This window comes from Acartia tonsa, chromosome 12, assembly GCF_053477335.1.
Source record: "Acartia tonsa isolate MP-2025a chromosome 12, ASM5347733v1, whole genome shotgun sequence".
NCBI classification, from domain to species: Eukaryota; Metazoa; Arthropoda; class Copepoda; order Calanoida; family Acartiidae; genus Acartia; species Acartia tonsa.
In genome coordinates this window covers 34,657,605-34,677,744 of record NC_137271.1, presented here as the reverse complement: position 1 = coordinate 34,677,744, position 20,140 = coordinate 34,657,605, and the positions used below count along the sequence as shown (strand labels likewise).

The 20,140-nt window shown below is 32.4% G+C and overlaps 1 protein-coding gene across 1 annotated transcript in view; it reads left to right on the top strand.

The window, feature by feature from the left end:
* Positions 1–20,140, top strand: part of LOC145334299 (uncharacterized) — a 68,459-nt gene that overhangs the window by 28,905 nt on the left and 19,414 nt on the right. Inside the window, exons 7-14 of the mRNA XM_080179696.1 lie at positions 8,444–8,501; positions 11,724–11,840; positions 12,228–12,477; positions 13,500–13,557; positions 14,053–14,123; positions 14,475–14,564; positions 15,079–15,171; positions 16,538–16,615. Of these exons, the coding sequence (XP_080035822.1) occupies positions 8,444–8,501; positions 11,724–11,840; positions 12,228–12,477; positions 13,500–13,557; positions 14,053–14,123; positions 14,475–14,564; positions 15,079–15,171; positions 16,538–16,615 (815 nt within the window). The remainder of the gene's footprint in view (positions 1–8,443; positions 8,502–11,723; positions 11,841–12,227; positions 12,478–13,499; positions 13,558–14,052; positions 14,124–14,474; positions 14,565–15,078; positions 15,172–16,537; positions 16,616–20,140) is intronic.

The following is a 20,140-nucleotide window of genomic DNA, read 5'->3' as shown; positions in this document are numbered from 1 at the left end:
TTTGGGGAAACAACCAGTAGGAATATGAAAAAAATAATCATATATTCTTATTCTCTATAAAAATATGGATTAATTTTATAAAAGGTGTTTATTGATTACTCTAAAAACAACGGCGCATTTTAGAGTTGATTAATTCTAAAAAGCATGAATGATAATTTTTTCGGTCAGTTTTTAAGGCTTTTTATATTGTTTTATAAAAAAATACTATTCCTATCTGTCTAAAATGATAAACAAACATATTTCATTTTCATTTCAATTTTTATTCAACTTTTTTACAGGTTTACTGAAACATAAAACGCATTTTTTTTATCATAGACAATTCCGGTCAAACTTTAAAACTTCCGCCCACTTTTGGCATCTAATTGAACGAACTACTTAACGGACATTTATAATCCACCCCTCCCCCCTTCAAATACAGATCAAATGTTTTATATTTATGGTCAAACCATAAATCTCAAGTGCATACATCAACATTTAAGCTATTAATTTGTAGGTTGCACTTTTAAGTAAATAAAACAAACTGCTGTAACTTTTTTGTTTTTAAAGATAACTTCTTGGGATAAAAAGTATTTTAATTTTTATGTTATAATCTAAAATACTATAAAGAGTTAGTCACCTAAAGTTTGTTCAACCAAGAAAAACGAGAAATATTGCAATTTGTAAGGATCTAAAAAGCGTTTTTCAGAGAAAAAAAAGGGAAATAATGACAAAAAATTAAACATGCACTTTCATTTACCCATTTACCATATTATTAATGGGATTTTAAAACTTTTTTCTCAAAAAATTTACAAGTTATTTCAATCAAATTAATATATCAAATTTAACATCAAGCATTTTTCTCCTACATGTACCTATCAGAAAAGCCGTATTTTTAGAGATATTAAAAAACACCTTAAGCAAATCTGGTGTACATTTATACATAGAATATGGACCTATAATAATTTTTTTCATACTCCTACTGGTTGTTTCCCAAAACCGGAAAACGCAGTTTTTTTTGAAACGCCCTGTATATGTATCAGGGATAAAAGACACTTGCCGATAAATTGAAGTACATTGTTGAAACGTTTAGACACTCAACTACATAAATGAACTAAACAATCAAAATTCAATAAGACTTTTAGGACTAGTGTAATGAACAGCCCAATGCCCCCTCCCTCCCTGCATATGTATGTATAGTGTATACTCAAATTCTCGTTATTTGTAAGATCATTGAGACATTAAAAATAAGCGTATGTTAGTGGTGCACTTTTTATAGTGCTCTATTATGACGTCCTATGAGGTTTTATTGTAAAGGGTGTGCAAAAAAAAATGCGGACATTTTTTAAATTGAAATTGCGCGGCTTGTGTTAATAGTAGAAACATGTTACGCATATCGTTAGAACCGCTAGGAAGTCTACTTTTTGGAAATATCAGAACGATTCCTCTGCTACGTATAGTTTAGGAGCTATGTGGTAAAATGTCCCAACTGGCTTAAAACTTGACTTGCAAGTAAATCATTAAAGATTAAATCAAAGGGTGTGCAAAAAAAAATACGTACATTTTTAAAATTCTAATTGCTCGGCTTGTGTTAATGGTAGAAAAATGTTTTGCATACCTATGGAATCGCTATAAACTCTATTTTATGGAAATATAAGAACCATTCATATGCTACGTATAATTTATGAGCTATGTGGTAGAATGTCCCAACTGACTTAAAACTCAAAAAAAAAAATTCCACTTTTCTCACATTTATCAATACAGCTTCTAAACTAAAAATAGCACAAAAATCGTACTTATATTTCTAAAATATAGAGCTTATGACAGTTCTAACGATATACATAGCATTTTTCTACTATTCACACAAGCCGAGTAGTTTGAATTTTAAAAATGTCCGCATTTTTGCACACCCTTTTTTTTTATCTTTAATGATTTACTCGCAAGTTAAGTTTTAAGTCAGGTGGGACATTCTACTACGTAGCTCCTAAACTATAAGTAGCACAGTAATGGTTCTTATATTTCCATAAAATAGACTTCATAGCGGTTCTAATGGTGTGCATAACGTTGTTCTACTATTAACACAAGCCCCGCAATTTGAATTTTAAAAAGGTACATATTTTTTATATACTTTAATCTTTAATGATTTACTCGCAAGTCAAGTTTTAAGGCAGTTGGGACATTTTAGCACATCGCTTCTAAACTATATGTAGCAGAGGAATCGTTTTTATATTTCCCAAAAGTAGACTTCCTAACGGTTCTAACGATTTGCTTAACATTTTTCTACTATTAACACAAGCCGCGAAATCCAAATTTTAAAAATGTCCGCCTTTTTTTTTGCACACCCTTTATGTACAAGGAAAGGGTAGCTACGTTTTTTTATTCAATAAAGACACACGAAAGATTTTTTTTATTACTTGGATCTCACATCAGATTCTCTTGTATCCTAAAGTGAAATTTGAAGCTGGCTAAAATAACAATCCACCCCCTTTACTAGATCCCCCCTCTTACTGGATGGACGAACTGACCAATAAATGATGTCCAGTAACTTAAATTGATGATCATTTTACCCCTGCAAGAATATCCTCGTATATTCTACATCAATCAATTTACGATTTCATGAAATCTAATATTGTTTAGAATATGTATAAGTAATAAAAATATCTATCTTGCTATTTATCTATCTATTACCGTATTTGTCTAGCATTCTGTATATTAAAAACACACAAGATAGCATCTATGTCTATCTATCAATGAATTTTTAGCCATCTAAAAACTGAATTTTAAAAATCCACTAAGGCGGTGATTTTGACGAATGTTGACACTTTTCTGGCAAAGTTTTTTAGTGGTGTTTTTAAAATATGGATAATTTAAAATGTCTAGATTTAGCTATGAGTAAATATATTGATAAAAACTCAGCTTATACTAATGACGAAATTAATTCGAAAAAATTCACGAAACCTATACGTGCTTTTCAGCTGTCGTTGGGGGGCAACACATCGTAAAATTGACGACCTCTCCATTTGCCCCCCAAATATTATTTTAGATTTAAATTACTTGTTGGTTATACCTTATACCTGATAAAACTGCGCTATACCAAAGACATAGAAATAATATAAAGTACTGCTGATTTGTAGAAGATTTTTAGAGAATAACCACACAACCCGCCCCTACAAAAAATAGCCCAAAACCAGCCTAGACGTTTTCTTAAAATTAGATTAATCTGTTCACAAAATTTATATTATACACCGATAGTTTGCTAATGGATGCACCCCTAGCTTCTAGGGTATTTTGAGCAGAAAAATAAACTGTAACAATCCCGAGGCTTATATAAAAAATTCCCTAAAACCTTCCTGTCTTTTTGTACAGTTTCACATGAGCATACCTATGTTTTAAAAAGTCGAAAAACGTTTAACATTCAAGAAAATAATAATAGATTCTCAATCAAGTTTTATTATTTTAAATTATTTTTGATTATTGGTTGTGTGAATTTTTCAAAGCATTTGAATTATTAATCTATTTTATCTATATACAATAAAAAAAGCTAAAGATTCTCCAGTTGACAAATAAGTATTTGATTAGGCGTGGCCGCAAAAAACCTATTAAATTAACATTTCAATTTGGAGGAATTTCTTGTAGCCCCCCCCCCCACGCCCCTCAAACATTAGCTTAAAATACCATGCTAAGTTAAGATTTCGAAACAAGTACAGTGCATTAAAAAAATGGTTATGTAATCACCAATTGTTTAATAATAGTCAAGTTGAAAAAATATATCCTTGTCTGTTAAAGTAAATCTCTATGAATATTTACTGTATTTATAGCTTGATACTTCTATGCTTGATCTTATGGACATAATTGTACTTGTTATTGCAGTTCTGATATTAATTAATTGTTTACTTATGGGCTTCTTATGAAAATAAGTGTCCCCTGTAATTGTCAGGTTAGGTCAGGTTATATTGTTTACTGGGTAGCCAATATACCGCAGTTATAGGCATTGTAGGGTTAGGGTCTCCCATAGGGGTAGGACATTGGATAAAACTTACCTTTCTTTTTCTTTATTTTTAACTAGCGGCTACGCCCCTAGAGGCCTCTAGGGGCACTTGAGGAGGGGGGGAGTCGAATTTGATAACCCAATATTTTATTTTAGATTTTAAATGAAAAAGTAAAAAAAAAATTTGGGGGGGTGAAAATCTTTTTTTTGGGAGGGGTTGTCCCCCCTCCTTTTTTATTTTAGTTAAAAAAATAGAGAAAAAAAATTATCTATTTTTTGGGGGGGGGGATTTTTATTTTGGGGGGTGGGGTTGGGGGTGTCCCACCCCCCCAAGAAAATAGTTATAAACCTTCCCGGGACCTATGAGAAGCTACCCTGTTAAGGAGAACCCGATCGGTTCAGCGGTTAGCGAGACCCTTCGGTTCAAACAAACACACAAACACACAGACATCCTGTTACTTTAGTATAAGGATTTATTTAAGATAAATAAAGAAAAAGGAGAAGGGGGCCGGGGCATCAGTGCTCAACCTGCCACCTGTGGGAAAGCACCACAATCTTTATATAGAGTATTAATATTGCTGCACTACTAATGGATATAATTTTACTTGTATGGCTATAATAAGTAGCACTCTCTTTATTGCATAACACCAATAAACGTGGGCGGGCCGTAGAAAATGCTAAATCTTGTCGAACATTTGATGAACAATATTTTGTAAGAATTATATCCTATAATATATAATGATAGGGTCATTGAAGCTAGATATCTCTTTAATTGTCTGATTGATTGGTTTGTGTTATTTTCAGGAAAGATTCACATTATTCTTGGGGTTGATTTTTTTTTGGCTAATTTACATACAAACATGAATCTTGTAAGAATTGGGATTTAAAAAATATGTGATTATGTCTAAAAAAGGACTATGCACTGAAAATTATACTTGTTCTTAAACTTTTATAAATTACTTCTCCAATTCGTTGGTTTCAAAAAATAAGGATATTTTTTATTGAATCTTAATTGATGGGTCCAAATGAGCAGTGCACAAACTCATCATCCAATGATTTTAAACTTCTGAAGGTTTATTACCATTTGGCTACCGTTGTCTTATCCCTTAACATAATATAAATGACTTGATAGGATATAAAAATTTTAATTTGCATACAAAAAGTTGGTAAGCCTGTTAGTTATTTTTAAGCTTGAAATATTTTCCATGTCCAAAAAATGTTGTCTTCCATATCGTGATAAAATCAAAGACAAGGTTCAATTTTCTCAATTTTAAACACAACTGACAATCAGAGACAGGTTGCAATATCCTCAATTTTAAATATAGATGAATATCAGAGACATGTTGTAGTATTCTCAATTTTCAGTATAGATGAATATCAGAGACATATTGCAGTATTCTCAATTTTAAATATGGATCAATATCAGAGACATGTTGCAGTATTCTCAATTTTAAATATGGATCAATATCAGAGATAGGTTTCAGTATTCTCAATTTTAAATATGGATAAATATCAGAGACATGTTGTAGTATTCTCAATTTTAAATATGGATCAATATCAGAGACATGTTGCAGTATTCTCAATTTTAAATATGGATCAATATCAGAGATAGGTTTCAGTATTCTCAATTTAAAATATGGATCAATATCAGAGACATGTTGCAGTATTCTCAATTTTAAATATGGATCAATATCAGAGACATGTTGCAGTATTCTCAATTTTAAATATGAATCAATATCAGAGACATGTTGCAGTATTCTCAATTTTAAATATGGATGAATATCAGAGGAATGTTGCAATATTCAAAATTTTAAATATGGATGAATATCAGAGACAGGTTGCAATATTCTCAATTTTAAATATGGATAAATATCAGAGATAGGTTGCAGTATTCTCAATTTTAAATATGGACAAATATCAGAGATAGGTTGCAGTATTCTCAATCTTAAAAATAAATTAATATCAGAGACAGGTTGCAATGTTATCAATTTTAAACATGGATAAATATCAGTGATAGGTTGCAATATTCTCAATTTTAAATATGGATGAAAATCAGAGACAGGTTGCAATATTCTCAATTTTAAATATGGATGAAAATCAGAGACATGTTGCAATATTCTCAATTTTAAATATAGATGAATATCAGAGACATGTTGCATTATTCTCAATTTGAAATATGGATCAATATCAGAGACATGTTGCATTATTCTCAATTTTAAATATGGATCAATATCAGAGACATGTTGTAATATTCTCAATTTTAAATATGGACAAATATCAGAAACATGTTGCAATATTCTCAATTTTAATTATTTACTAAGTATATTTGCGATAACTATTATTTAATGAAATCTTCCAATTTTTAACATGTACAAAACGGCCTGCTTAATTGCTTCAAGATCCATGTCAGATCTATATAGGAAATAAATGTCTATAAACGAGCTCAAGTTTTCCAAGGAATATTTGTTTAAAACTCATAGTGCTCCAATAATCCATAATAAACTCTCGTTGCCCAGAACGATAAGACCCATTATTTTACTTTATTAAAAATAAATTCCTTTTTTTAATTTCATGTTGCTATTTACCTTATATCAATGTATTTAATTTCTAATCATAAAAAAGAAAATTTAAATTTATAAAATAATAAATGTAAGAAAACTCTGTTTTAAAAGAATTCGATTGTGGCGACACTTTGTGTGTTCAAATATTAAACTAAAATTGTAATCATCATCATTAACCCTTTGGTGATGGTAATGTAAAGAAAAAATATAATTTAAAAAATCTTTTTAAAATCATTTAGATTATTAAATATTTACTTTCTTTTAGATAGTAATGCCGGGTGAGGAAAATAGATTTATTGAGAAATAGATATGCATATAGAAAACTAGCCAATAGGGAGATAATTATATCGAGCCAACTCTAGTGGATCAATATCAGAGACATGTTGCAGTTTTTTCAATTTTAAATATGGATAAATATCAGAGATTGGTTGCAGTGTTCTCAATCCTAAAAATAGATGAATTTCAAAAACAAGTTGCAATATTCTCAATTTTAAACACCGAAAATAATGTCCTAAATTAAAATTAGATTACTATTAGTGGTTGAAATATTTAGACACTCAACTTATTAAACCAATCAATCAAACTTTAATAAAAATTCCCAAAGTTGTTAAGCCATCAAATAAGGAAACGTTATATAAAACTTTGTGAACTAGTTTAATAAACAGTCCAATGTCCTCTCCCCCCCCCCCCTGTCTTGCTCAGCTACTAAGAGACAGTATTGTGATATTTCAATATTAAATGACATATGTTTTCTTAAAACCTAATCCTATCCGTTATCGTGATAAAAATTTAGCCATAGATATGATTAAAAATTTAGACAATATCTTTAAAATAGAGTTTTTAATTACATCCCCGAACAATAAAAAGAACATTATAAAAATTTACATAAGGTCCTTCACTCTGGATTGTGTTCATTAAGAAATTTCTAACAGATGATCCGAACTGTGCTAAATTATCAAACAGGGTTAGTAATGGCCAACAAAAGGTTTTAGACTATTTTTCAGAACATTTCGGCCATAAAACTTATTGTACTTCTTAAAACAATTTATGAAGAAAAAATTTTACAACGATTTTCTTAGGAAAAAATACATTTTTTCTAAATATAGCTAAAGTAATACGGATAGCAGTATTGGAAATTAGCTACGCTTAATATTATATAACTTTTAGTTAGTTTGTTTTAAAAGGAGGTCTTTTAAAAATTAATATGGGTTAAAATTAGTAGGAAATTGTCCAATGTCCAAGCATATTATCTTAAAAAGGAATAAATTATATTTAGTGCAATATGTCTCTTTTATAAGATAATTAGTGGACTATTTATATTAATACTGTTGCTGTATCAGACGGATTAGGCATAAGTTGAATTCAAATACTTCTATCCCTTATAAATTCTTTAACTTTACCTTAACTTTAGTTGCTCGAATAATTGGACTTAGATAAAGATATAAAACAACCTAAAACCAACTTCAAACCTTCCATAATGTGGTATTTAATCAATTCTTTACGGACGAACAAAAAATGTTCTTTATTTTTTTTTTGAAATAAGATAAGTCTAAAAGAAAAAAAAAGCCTCTTTTCCAACCAATATTACTCCTTCTTAATTTTTATATTTGAAACTTTAATCTTTATTTATTGGTAAAGACCGCGAATTTACTTTCCCTATAAAACTTTTTTATTAATTTATGATTTCAATGATTATGTCGATATAAATTAATATTAAAATTAACAACTTTTGGGACTTTTCATTGAATTTTGATTAGTTGGTTCACGAATTCTAGTGTCCAAACGTTTTAATCACTAATTGTAAGGGGTAATTTTGTGTATCATTATTGGGGATGTACATCAATTCATCGGCCATTGTCTTATCCCCTTAGATCTCTGCCAAAGTTTACAAATCTAATTAAAGTTTATTTTTTATTAGGAAGAAGAGAAAGTGAAGAAAGAACTCTTGGTCATACAAATCCATATCTCAATAAAAGGTAAACAAATATTTCATTAGCCTATTCGGTTCGGTTCGGACATTCCCCTCAAAGTTCCTTTTTGTTTGATTTTTATATGTTATGTTATGTTAGTTTATATTGGGTAATTGGGTTCTCTGTACAGTAAGGGCACCGCAGGTTTAGGCCATTTAAGAATAGGACTCCCCGCAGGGTTAGACATTTGGAAAAAAACATTTTTGTATTTATCGAAACAAATATTGCACTTAAAGGTAAATTACCGCCCATTTATAAAGGATTTGTATTTTGCCATTCTGATCAGGGATCTAAAGGGATAAGACAATGGACGCTAAATAGTTATACGTCCTCAATTATGTTAAACAAAAGTTCTCATTCTGTAGATGAAAATTTGAGTTGAAAAATATGGAAAATGCATGTTAAAACTAACTCATCAAGGTTTTTAATAAAGTTTCTAAAGTTTTTAATGCGTTTATAAAACATAATTTACAGTCTAGTGTCCCCTTCCTGCCTCTTTGAGAAAGAGGGCTAAAATTTTATGTAATTTAATGGGTTAATTTTATTTTGTAAATCCTCTATTGTTTATCCCTCAATTCCTGTTTATTTCTAAATTATTATCGGCTGAATAGACTTACTATTTATAGAATTTCATATTATTACAATTGAGATGAACTGAAATTTAGTTGCCGAATGTGTACGCAGTTTCCTGGGTGTTTCCTCATCCTATCTCAATATTTACTACTAGCTAAAAAAGCTTCAAATTTCAAAAAAAAATCAAAATTTGAAAAACTAAAATTTATAATGTATAAACCGTTTATACATTCAAATTTTGAAGTTTTGAAGTTTTTTAGATATTTGTAAATATTGAGATAGGATGAGGAAACACCCAGGAAACTGCGTACACATTCGGCAACTAAATTTCAGTTTATCACAATTGATGTCGTTCAAAAGTGTTTACACCTTTCAACAACATTTTAATTTGATATATTTAGTTAGTTAAATGAGGTATTCTATATTCTAAACTAAGGAAGGTTTTAGGCTATTTTATGGTTAATGGCAAGGCTAGTTTTCTATTCAAAATAATTTTTGATAATTCCATATTACAGCATTGAAAGCATTAGTGGCGGGCGGCATTTAGGAGGGTTAAGATTCTCTCTCCCGAAATAATTAAAAACCATCTCTGGACCTATAAAAAGCTTCACTGTAAAGGAGAATCATATCGGTTCGGTGGTTAGCGAGATCCTTTGCTACTTACAAAAAAGCTTACTGCTTTATATAATAGGATATATAACATCCAACTTTTTCTAAGTAATATTTTGCTGTTTTGTAAAAAACTTTTCATTCACAGTGGTTTTATGGGCCCAACTTGCCAAATATGGTCAACTATACAACAATTATATTCATACGTTCATACTATATCTTGAATCAGATCCAAGAGATCATATTTCATTAAATAACAGTTTGAATAGAACCATAAAAGATAGATAGGTAACTAGATATATAACTATTTATATATATAGACAGTTTATACAGATATTTCATTTATTATGAGTTTAAATAGAATAAAAGATAGATAGGTAACTCTGTGGATATATACAGGGTGGGGCAAATAAGACCGGACAAATTCTAACATCTAAAGAAATGAACATAAAATCGTCAATTTTAAAGATTTTATTGAATTTTAAAAACTGGCAAGCAAAATAGGTATATGACTAGTAGATTATTCAATAAAATCGCCGCCAGCCTTAATCACCGCCTCTACCCGCCTCCACAACCGCCAGCAGGTCCAGGTCAAAATGTACCTGTCCAAGCTGGCGTAGTTCTCCTTGATAGTGGCAATGAGGGAGGTCTTTGTGGTATGGGCACGTCTATTGGTGCATGCTTTAAAGTAGCCTAGGCCCAAAAGTCCATTGAATTAAGATCGGGCTGCTGGGAGGCCACATTTCCTTAGGAACGTGAGTAACCGCAGGATCCAAATTCGCCCAACTTTCAAGCTACCCTAATACACGGAGGCTCTTATTTAGACCACAGTTGAGCTAGAACGACGTTCTTTACCTTTTTGGAAATGGCATGAAGTTTCAGCTAGGGTTTAAATGCAACCAATAGTCTAAAATGAGTTTTAAAGTTCAATATGGGTCCCTGGAGTCAAGAACCGAGAAATTTTCACGAATTTTCACGGTTTTTGACTTTTTTTACATCTAGAAATCTGCCCCGTTTCACTTTGCTAGAGTACTACGGCCAAGCCATTTAAGATAGAGAGCTCTAGTCTTTTCTAGTGTCTTACTTATGTATCTAACAGTAACCCCAGCAAGTTGCATAACTCTACCTCACCTACAGATAGGCTGAGGTTAGATTTAGTGGGCCCTAGTCGAGAATCCAGATTAAGCCACACCGGCGCATTTGGAATCTGCCTTGTTGAACATATGCGCGGCCAGCTCATTGTACACGTCCATCTTCGTCCAAAGATTTTTTTGTGCTCAAAGATTATCACCTAAGCTTTTTATAGTGTGGTCAAACGTCCTGATTGGTAAAGTAGTTTTGGCGCTATGGCCGTTTAAAGTTTGTCCGGTCTTATTTGCCCCACCCTGTAGTTATTTAGATAAATATATGAATTGATGTATATTGTATAATTACTTGGATCTTACACCAGATTTTCATGTTCTATTATAAAGTGTAGCGGGCTAAAATAACGATCTCCCCCAAATCCCTCCGTTGCCCCATCCTTTTCCTCCTATTGGATAAAACGGCCTGACCAATAAATGCGAGGTGGGAGGGGGGGGGGGGGGATTGCAATCCAAATATTAAATTATGGTATCTACACAAATCTAGTATATTTAATTAAAGGAGAGTTATTGGACCCTAACCCTGCGGGTCGTATATCTGCGTCACTCGAACCCTGTAAGACTATCAAATATCCAATATAACCCAACATTCTATAACTTATAAGCACACAACCCTCGCACCCTTCATTTATTTTTTATCTTATTTATTAAAAATAGTTGGGGGGGGGGGGGGCGGGGGGGGGTTTGTGCTTGACAAGAAACTTTGTGGGAAACCGCCATTGACCTGAATACGAAGAAAGTCCATTAATGACGTCATAAAAATGAGGGATGGGGAGAGTAGGAATGGGAAAGAAAACCCTTAAAAAAGAGATGGACAATCCCTCGTTTTTATGACGTAAAATGCTGATTTTTTGACGGACTTTCTTCATCTTCTATTGACTTAATTGAATATATATCATTTTAGAAGTGAAGATTACACAGATTCCCTGTTGAAGCCAAATATTGCCGAAAAGAAAATTCTGCCAAATAATAAAATGGAAAGTTCCCCGAGAGTATCGAGTTCACCTCCCCCTCCGATTAGGTATAATCGATTGATATTTTTAAATATTTTTGTTTGTTGCACCAATTGATTTCTTCATTTTATGGATTGGAGGGACAAAGTTAATTGAACAGAAGGTGTTCAGTAGTTATAAATCAAGAATATATTTATATAAAATCTTTCACTTATATCATATAAATGCAATGTTAATATTTAGATTTTAATAGCATGACTATTATTAGACTAACGTTCCTGCCACTAGGAAGTTCCTAGTGGCTAGTAGATTATATACTGGAGGCTTATTGGTACAAAACAACTAGTAGTATATCTTAAATGGCAGCCAATAAAATCATGGAGTAACGGACAACCAGACAAAGTATGGAGTAGCTTTGCTACTAAAAACAAATAAATAATAATTATATAATTTAGGAAAAGTAGTGTAACCCCTCCGCCCCCGTACAGAAGTGGAGTAACACCCCCGCCCTACCGAAGTGGCGCAACTCCGCCACCACCGCCTATCCGGAGCAGCGCCACGCCCCCTCCGCCGACTCGTAGCGGTGCTACTCCGCCGCCCCCCAGGAGGACTAGTGTAACCCCGCCCTCCATGAGGAAGCCCAGTATGGCCTCGGGAGGACAGAGAACCTCGGTTCATAGGCCTAGTGTTGATATGACTCTAAAGGTAAATATATTGGTTACTGGTTACCCCTCGCAGGTTTAGGGTGCCATAGGTATAGGCTCCGCAGAGTTAGGGCCCCTTGCACCGGTTAGACATAGAATAAAAACTACCACACCTTCATTTTCAATTTATTTAAGAACTAAGGAAGACCTTACACTGCTCGACAGGCACATTGAAGGAAAGCACCTTAATAAATCTTATAGATTATTAGGAAAATCAACATCCATCAAAGCGAAACTTTGTTAATGATAATAATTATACTGTATCTTAAATTGGTTATTTATGCAAGATGAAATACTAAACTAGAACCCTTTAGTTATTTGAAATGTAGCAATATAATTTACTTGATTATATTTTTGCCTAATCGTCCCATGAATCATGATTTAAAAATGTAAACATCTGATTTACATGAATCAAATGGACGTAGTTATAGAGTTGCTATGCTACGCTTTCCATAGCAACTCATTACTTATTGTCCCAGAAATTTTATGAAAGGTTTAAATTACAAAAAACGCCTTATTATTCGCACGGCACATTTTAAGTACAGAACTTTGCATTTAGAAACATATATTAAAAGCGAAGCTTTTCTATGATTAGGGTCGGACCGTCGATTTTTAACTGTATTGACAACAAATTTTTGTATGTTCAAATTATCCGATTCTTCTGATTTTTTAAAACTGATTCTTATTACAACAAGGTACAATGTTATAAGCGAAGCATCTCTATAAACATTGATTAAACAAGTCCCAAAAATGTAAGTATGTCCTTTGAAAGTATCATCTATTTATGCAGTTTTGTCACACATTTACTTACAATATTGTTTGTACTGATGCATTAATATTCTGCTAATTCAGTTCTGACAATCTACAAGTGTTAATTTTCGTTGTCCTTCCATTTCAAAGCTTCGCTTTCATGGATGTTGTCATCCTTGTTTTGATAACAACTATTGATAACTTAACATTTCCTTCAATATTATTGAAAAAATATTAATCAGTTATCATTTAAACTTTTTTTTTGATATTAAGGAGTTGAATTTGATTGAATCTAAAATGAAAAGAGACAACGGAGAAGACACAAATAAGGGTGAGTTTTTTTTTCTTGAGTAAGTTTTAATTATCAAAGGTTTCGAGATTTTCATATATTATATATTTCCATTTTTGTTTTAGATTCAAAAGCAAGTTTAATTTCTTAGCACTGACTGCGTTTTTAAAGCTAGGTTTCTAGCCCCTAGATATTTTGGGAAGCTCCCCAAAATTTGTTATTATATGTGGGGAGGGGGGGGGGGGGGGGGTTTGGGATTGTAATTTTATTTCTTAGAAGGTTTTAACCATAGAATGATCAGTTGGAATATTCTCTGAAAATAAGAGTCCCATCGATCCAGCAGTTAGCTAGTCTTAGGCTTCAACCAGACAGACATCGTTCTACTTTGTATTTCTGATACATTTTGACCTACTATATCATACACGTGACACTAAATGTGGGGTGATGCCTCGAGTATAACTCACAGACAAAAGTTGTGCTATAAATTGGTTACTGAAAAACTGCTTATAAGACTTAATGATAACAACTGTTTTTTAGATATATGCTTCAGTTGCACTGGCAAAATTGAAATTGATGGAATAGTCGCCATGGACAGACCCTATCATAAGGTAAAATTCTTTAAATGGACGGTCCTATAATGAGTAATATATTATTGTTATTAGTCAATTTATCTACATTTTATTTACTTTACCATTGTAAAATATTTTAAAAATACTTAATACCATTTAGTCTAAATTGCTATTACTTCGTGGCATACGAACATATCCTGTTTATATATTAGCTGCGCTCCTAAAAATTGCAATTGTAGCATACATATTTGAGGACATACTGTAAAAGATCATAGGTTCAGAGTTAAATAAGAAAAAATTAGCAAAAGAAAATATTCTATTTTTGAATTTAGACAGCTCTAGCTGTTTATGAGATCTTAATTGACACAATAACTCTTTATGTGATTGTAGGACTGTTTTTCTTGTGTTAGCTGTGCTAAGATTATCCAAGCCAGATTTAATGTGAAGGACAACCAGCCATATTGTGATATTTGTTTCCAGGTATAACAATCTATCTATTTGTCTGTCTATCTTTTTATCTGTTACTCGCGACTAAACTAACACCTGCTGCATCCGCTCGTCGTCGGGGAGATTATAGGTTCGAATCTCAACTTAACGCTGCGTCATAACTAAAGACATAAAGATGCTTCCTATTGATGCTATGTCAGGTGCGCAATTTTAATAGTTAGAGTAGGGAGAATGCTTTGGCCTAAAACAGGCACAACTCATTACCATGCACAGTTAGGACTTTCAGGCAAATGTCGGTCAATCAAAGAGTCTATTGTCTGATGGGTGTTACTTAACCGTCCTAATACCCCAGGTGTTTGGACAGAAAAGGAGATATTTGGCTCCCCTTAGCTATCCTAGGTTGTTGGACCTGACGCTAAAAAGTCATGGACAGCAGCCCCAATACGGTAATTGATAGGTAATTGTTTATCTGTTTGTATGTCTGTCTATCTTTCTATCTTGTCTATCTGTATAACTGTACATCTATCTATCTATCTATGTATCCTAGGAGAAAGCAGAAAGATGTGAGGTTTGTGAAGGTCTAATTACTGGAGACAGTCTCAAATCTGGAGACAAGTATTACCATACTCATTGTATGAAGGTATGTTTATAAATATATAATTTCTGGAGACAGTCTCAAATCTGGAGACAAGTATTACCATACACATTGTATGAAGGTATGTTTATAAATATATAATTACTGGAGACAGTCTCAAGTCTGGAGACAAGTATTACCATACACATTGTATGAAGGTATGTTTATAAATATATAATTACTGGAGACAGTCTCAAGTCTGGAGACAAGTATTACCATACACATTGTATGAAGGTATGTTTATGAATATATAATTACTGGAGACAGTCTCAAATCTGGAGACAAGTATTACCATACTCATTGTATGAAGGTATGTTTATAAATATATAATTTCTGGAGACAGTCTCAAATCTGGAGACAAGTATTACCATACACATTGTATGAAGGTATGTTTATAAATATATAATTACTGGAGACAGTCTCAAGTCTGGAGACAAGTATTACCATACACATTGTATGAAGGTATGTTTATAAATATATAATTACTGGAGACAGTCTCAAGTCTGGAGACAAGTATTACCATACACATTGTATGAAGGTATGTTTATGAATATATAATTACTGGAGACAGTCTCAAATCTGGAGACAAGTATTACCATACTCATTGTATGAAGGTATGTTTATAAATATATAATTACTGGAGACAGTCTCAAATCTGGAGACAAGTATTACCATACACATTGTATGAAGGTATGTTTATAAATATATAATTACTGGAGACAGTCTCAAATCTGGAGACAAGTATTACCATACACATTGTATGAAGGTATGTTTATAAATATATAATTACTGGAGACAGTCTCAAGTCTGGAGACAAGTATTACCATACACATTGTATGAAGGTATGTTTATGAATATATAATTACTGGAGACAGTCTCAAATCTGGAGACAAGTATTACCATACTCATTGTATGAAGGTATGTTTATAAATATATAATTACTGGAGACAGTCTCAAATCTGGAGACAAGTATTACCATACACATTGTATGAAGGTATGTTTATAAATATATAATTACTGGAGACAGTCTCAAATCTGGAGACAAGTATTACCATACACATTGTATGAAGGTATGTTTTTAAAACCAAAACCTGTTTCGATTTTTTGTTACTCATTCAGTAGTACCTCTAGTGCCCTTTAAGGAGGGGAGGGTAAACATTTATCCCCATGTATTCACCTCCAAAGCTTTTCTATGATTAGGGTCTGTGTACGTCCGAAAATGTTATTGTTTTTGTGAAAGAAAACTGTCTGATACACATTTAATTGTGAAAAATTAAAAAGAGTATCATTATGTAATATAAAATACAAATTTTATAAATGTATAGGTAATTTATTAATAAAAAGACTTTACCTCTTAATATTTTTTTCTTAGTGTTCTGTATGTGGAAAAGAACTGTCCGGGACATATTTTACAACTGGAAAAGCTCTTGTTTGTGAAGAAGATTATAAAGTAAGTTTTAATAAGAATAATTCATTATTTCCCTTTTTCCATAATTTATGTATCTTCTATCCACCAATCCATCCGTAAGTATGTCTTTATGTATGCCAATTTATCTATCTATCAATCCATCAAGTTAATCATCCATCCATCTATCACTCAATCAATCAATTTTTCTTTCTCTCTATATTCCTATCCCTTATATAAAGGTAGATCTATCCATTTAACATATCTATCTATTAGATTCAACCCTGGAAAGATATGATATTTGTGGAGATATTCTATTAGTCTATAATTATCCATCTATCCATTTATCCATCCACCTATTCATCAATCTATCCATATATCTATTTATCTATTATAGTCAACCCTGAAAAGATGTGACAAATGTGGAGATATTATAATTGTGTGTCTATCTATCCATCTATCTATCCATATATGTATCTATCTATTATCTAATGTAAATAACTGCAATCATATCTCCAAGGGGTTATTTTTACTCCCTTATCAGATAACAAAAACAGCGGCTTGGGTAAATCCTCTAACTTGACTAATGGTCATAAATGAGGTGTCAAGTCGCAATTATTTACTTATGACTGACTTTATGTTCTATTTTGCATTATGATTAATTGTAATTGTTTTTTCTTCTATAAACTTACATAAACGTTGTCATATGTATAATAATTGAATTTGAAATATACATACACACAGGTCTCCTTAGCAAAACCTTAGATTTAAAAAAATCTCGAAAGAAACGGACAACAGGGCCTTCAAATAGGGTACAGTGGTGGTCAGAATCCGTTGGAGATTAAATCTTAGCTGCTCCTTCTTGCCAGATATTGCAATTTGAAGTTTTGTGGTAAAAATGCCTATAATTACAAGAATTCCAAAGATATATGCATAAGTGAACACCTTAATTCATCAAATAAAAAGAGCGAGTTTAACATTTGAGGAGTTTAGATATCTCTTCATTTGTAAACTACACACTTCATCCCCATTTAGAACAATTTTTACTACTATAAATGATGTTTTTAACTTTAATAAGAGTAATAAATAAGGTACTATAAGCTTAAAGAGGTTTGCCCAATTTACAACTTTATCCTAAAAGCTGTTACCCTTGTTACCCAAGTTACTTTTAGTAATTCTGCTTCCCCACCCCCCCCCCTCCATACTCTTACAACCTACCAACTTTAGGGTGGAGGGGGGGGGGGGGGAGCATAGTAATACTATTATGTGTTTTTCAAAAACTAATTGAAGTATAGTGGGAAAAATTTTTATGTAAGGTTTTTAGGCCAAAATTTTGTAGAAATTATGTTGACCACCTTCTCTCCCCCTCCCCCTCGTCCTGACATAAAGGGGGGGGGGGGTGGCAGAAGATCATTCCAATGTGTTTTAAGAAAATATTAGAGATACATATAAAGCTTTTGGATTTGTATTGTTGTGGGACCCAAAGCACTTTTACATATATTGCTGACCTCTTCCCCTCCCCTCATAAATCAAAAACATAACATTTTGTAAAGAGAGAATGGTTGGGTTGCAGTTGAAAGGTTACTACTATGGTGTGTTACTAAGAAACCACTAGAATCGTAGCAGCAAAGCAAATATGCTTTGTTTCGTCAAAAGTAATTTTAACAAATTTTGCTGAATTCTCCTTCCAAGCCCCCTTTCCCTCCCTATTGCTTTACAATCTCCCCCCCCCCCTCCCTCCAAATAAGTAATAGAAGGGAGTATAGCAATACCCTTGTGATTTACTTGTAGATTACTCAAGATACAGAGTGCTTTTGGATTTAAACTTTAGTAGGTCCATAATTACTTCATAATTGAACAAATATTGCTGACCTTCCCCAACCTCAACCAACCCCATCCAGAAAAATTATATTGCTGCTCAATTTCCTCCACCCCATAAAAAAAATTAAATGTTACTTACCCTCCCCCTCCCTCTCCAGCTACCCTCCAAACAACCTCACCACCTGTGTTTTACTCAGAAACTACTATAGCAATTAGGAGCAAACATTGGAATAAAACTTTTAGATTTCAAATTGCTTCAAATGTATTACCTATTAAATGTTTGGGGAAGGAGCAATGGGTTGACAATAATTATTTTATTAGTCCAATAGGCTGGAGGAGATTACATAGCAAAATAATTGTACTAGATTGGGAGGGTTGTAGTTGAAATAGATATTTATAAAATTAAATATACCCTGAATATCTCCAGAGGTTTCTAATAATATACAATATTATTTACCTATGCCACTAGCCACTACTTCCAACAGATGGAGGAGGGGGGGGGGGGGGGAATCCAGCAATATTTGTAAAAGTAACTAATATCCCAAAAAAGCTTAAATCCAAAGTTTGCTTAACATAATTCAGTGATTTCAAAGTAACACAAGAATATTTTCCATATCCACTGCCCCCCTCCTAATAATTTGTGGTCTAAGAAGGAGTGAGTGGGTTGGTTGCAGCAATATTTGCAAGAGATTTTGATGGCTACTAAAGTTTAAGTACTAAAGCTTATATTTCCAGAAACTTTGGGCCTAAGAATCTTACATATAATGTTTTCTTTCAATACTTCAAGTAGTTTTAAGTAAAACATAATACTATTACTTTGACCTCCCCCCTAAAATTTATGGGTTGCAAGAGGGGGTTGAAGGGGGGGGGGGGGGTTAAAGTATTTTAAATATTAACTTTAGCAATATGTAAACTAAAACTGAGGTTTTCTTTACTGGTTCCAGGGTAACAGCCTCTAGCTTAAAGTTGTAAACAGAACAATGTACCTTTTTCATTAAATAATTTCTTTAAAGCTGTGTAGTTTACATATGCAGAGACATATAAACTCCTCAAATGTTAAACTCACCCATTTTATTTGATGAATTAAGGTGTTTTCTTATGCATATATCCTTGGAATTCTTGTAATTTTTGGCATTTTTACCACAAAACTTCAAATTGCAATATCTGGCAAGAAGGAGCAGCTAAGATTTAATCTCCAACGGATTCTGACCACCACTGTACCCTATTTGAAGGCCCTGTTGTCCGTTTCTTTCGAGATTTTTTTTAATCTAAGGTTTTGCTAAGGAGACCTGTGTACATACATACATACATAAATGAGGAGATATTCTAACTATGTTTCTATCTATCATCCATCTATTTATTAATCTATCCATGTAGCTATCTATCTATTATAGTCAACCCTGGAAAGATGTGATAAATATGGAGATATTCTAACTATGTGTCTATATATTTATCCATATATCTATCTATCTATTATAGTCAACCTTGGAAAGATATGTATGATAGATATGGAGATATCCTAACTGTGTGTCTATCTATCTATCCATATATCTATCTATCTATTATAGTCAACCTTGGAAAGATATGATAAATATGGAGATATTCTAACTATGTGTCTATATATTTATCCATATATCTATCTATCTATTATAGTCAACCTTGGAAAGATATGTATGATAGATATGGAGATATTCTAACTGTGTGTTTATCTATCTATCCATATATCTATCTATCTATTAGATTCAATAC